At 24.4% G+C, this 2,897-nt stretch overlaps 2 protein-coding genes across 2 annotated transcripts in view; one reads left to right on the top strand and one right to left on the bottom strand.

The window, feature by feature from the left end:
- LOC102676048 (neurotactin-like) overlaps nucleotides 1-1,140 on the bottom strand; it is a gene marked incomplete at its 3' end in the record, with an annotated part of 5,306 nt that extends 4,166 nt beyond the window's left edge. The window contains 1 exon segment of the mRNA XM_031510670.1: nucleotides 887-1,140.
- Nucleotides 1,141-2,392: 1,252 nt separating this feature from the next.
- The window catches only part of LOC102675825 (protein O-mannosyl-transferase Tmtc3), a 5,419-nt gene continuing 4,914 nt past the window's right edge, over nucleotides 2,393-2,897 (top strand). The window contains exon 1 of the mRNA XM_006616167.2: nucleotides 2,393-2,584. Coding sequence (XP_006616230.1) covers nucleotides 2,393-2,584 — 192 coding nt within the window. The remainder of the gene's footprint in view (nucleotides 2,585-2,897) is intronic.

Raw genomic sequence — 2,897 nt, 5'->3', positions numbered from 1 at the left:
ATTAATAAATATTAATAATATTAATACAATTTTAATAATTTGTATTATCATTTATTTTTTACAAAATTATAAAATATTTAATGTCATCAAAAAATAATAAATATATTTATTATAATTATTTCAATTATCAATTAAATAAAAATAAAGCAAGATAAAAAAAGAAAGCATTAATTTTAAAAATTAAAAATAAGAACAATACTTATTTAATTCTTCATATAAATTTTGCAATAAGAATTATTTATTTTTTCTTTAAATTATTATAATATATCTATCATTGATTTAAATAATAAACATATTAGTTCATAAGAGAATATAATGTAATAGATAATAATATTAAAACTATGAATTCACAGAAAAATTCAATCGAATTTTACTGGTCAAAATGTAAAACGATTTTTTTTGTTCGCATTTATTCTCCCCTATATTGCAGCCCCTTTATATTGTGTTCCACTGTCGCGCAGTTCCGAAAGAAATAGGTTAAACTTTCTCTTCCGTAGATACAAAAAATTCATATACAGTTACCTTAGAATATCTATTTCTTTTTATTTTAATATGTAAATATATTATTTCTAGAATATATTTATTATTTAAGATTATTTTTAATAAAAATTATCTTTCTATTCAATTATTTCTTTATTTATAATATATATAAATATAAAAAATATATTATTTTATATTTCATTAAATATTTTTAATATTTCAATAATTTTTGTTACACAGATGTATTTCATTTATATATTAATATAAACAAAAAAATTATAGATAATTTTTTTTCTTTTTTTATACTGTTTTCACGAACTCATTATATTCACGATTCAGTTCAATGTATCTTTCACTGTACGAATCGTGCAAATAGCAAATAAAGAAAAAAGTTGTAAATACTTACACTTTTCGGAAGATTCAGAAAGGACGCTACTTAATTTTGTAGAAATATTTCTTCTTTCCTATGTTGAAAAGTTATTGAATGATGAGTTATTGTGAAAATTAATCACGTTAATTTCGCGAATAATAATCACTTCATTGATTGTAAAAATTATCAATAAATTATTTTAAATAGCATAAATATCACCACAAACGGAGCTCAGGGCATGCTTACTTCGACTGTCGTCCAACGAATCGTCTATGATGCTTCTCCCACCATAGTTTGAACACAATACAGTATTTCTATTGGCCAATTCCAACTATACGCGGTTGATTTGTTTTAAATGTTTAAATAATGTATTCTTTGTTTCTATTTATTATAATATTATTATTGTATAATTTAAACTGAATTATTGTTAAAAAATAAAAAATTGAAATAAAAATAATTATTTCATTCTATTCTATACAGAAAATACATAAATTAATATTCGAAATTTCAGTAATTTAATAGCGTATAAATTATAAAATAAGATTTTTATTTTTTATATTTTCATAATATTATGATATATTCCTAACAAAGTTATAGAATATAAAATATATAAATATATATATGATATGATATATATGATACATAAATTAATTTATCTTTATAAATAGATTATGAAATTATAAAAAATTATTTTTTTAAAGAAATTTCATCTTAAATTTTTACACTATAATAAATATTTTAAAAATGGCGTTTATATTTTATCACTGTTACCAATGATAAGAACAGTATAACATAAACAGAAATTTATAAATTAAAAAAAAATAAAAAAAATTAATTCATAAATGTATACTAATACTAATGTATTATTTATGATACTTACTACTTATATTTTAAGCTTTGTTAGAAATATTCCAAAAATACTAATTATACTTTTAAAATGGAATATTTTGAATTACATATTGGTAAAGTTATGTATATTTCGCGCTTAATCTTATACTGCGCATGCGTGTTCTTTCCAAAGTAAATCCGCGTCGTCGCTGTCGTAATATCGTACTTGCGTTATTCGTTTCACGATACGTAGCGTGCATTACTGTACAATCGTATACACATCTATCGTTTGACAGTTGATTTTAATACGCGCACACAGTAATCATCAATTCTGATTTATTCTATATCATTTAGTTTTTTCTAAAACAATATATACCTATTTATTGACATGTCGTTCATTGAATTCTGGGGATCGGTCTACAAGAAAGCGCGCTTATATTCGCCGACATTGGATACATAGGTGTCATAATGTGTTTGAAGAGGAGCATACCAATGTCTACGTGCCTAGAGATGAATTTCCTGCATCATTTCTGGACATCGCGGGGTTAAAGTCTCGGCTCGACAGACAAAATAGCTAGATAGATAGTTAGCATAAATAGTTAAAAAAAAAAAACAGAAGGATTAAGTGTTTGTGAAGCAAGCATAAGAGCTTGTTCAGTAGAATCTAAATTGAAAATCGCGAGAAAAAAACGGCCGATCAATGTCTTATTTGTGATGGGAGTGCCTGCGCGGGGAGCACTCGCGGCGATTGTCGCCATAAGCGCATTCGCTGTTTATTTAAATAGCCTTAATTGCGGCTTCGTTTTTGATGATATTTCAGCGATAAAAGATAATCGTGATCTCAGGCCTCATACACCTTTAAAAAATGTTTTTTACAATGATTTCTGGGGTACTCCTATGCACAAGGTAATACGATATGTAATGTAATGGGCGCTTTCGATTTCCCCTTCCCTTTCACTCTTGTCTACCTTCTTGTGTATTGATCCGTTCAACTCTTCTCTTCCTTTTCCTTCCCTTTCGATTTGGTTCGATTCAATTTAGTTTTAAGTAAGTAAATCTTATTTAACTTTAAATTCTTTAAGTTTTTTTTTGTTTTTGGCCAAAAAATCAATATTTTTGATCAAAAATTTTTTTTTTTATTATTTATCAATCATTTCAATGAAGATTGATATATTATTCAATTTTATTAAATATTTTTAATCTTAAAATTAAATTATTT

This window comes from Apis dorsata, unplaced genomic scaffold (genome assembly GCF_000469605.1).
Source record: "Apis dorsata unplaced genomic scaffold, Apis dorsata 1.3 scaffold_251, whole genome shotgun sequence".
Taxonomy (NCBI): domain Eukaryota; kingdom Metazoa; phylum Arthropoda; class Insecta; order Hymenoptera; family Apidae; genus Apis; species Apis dorsata.
This window is presented reverse-complemented; position numbering and strand designations above follow the sequence as displayed.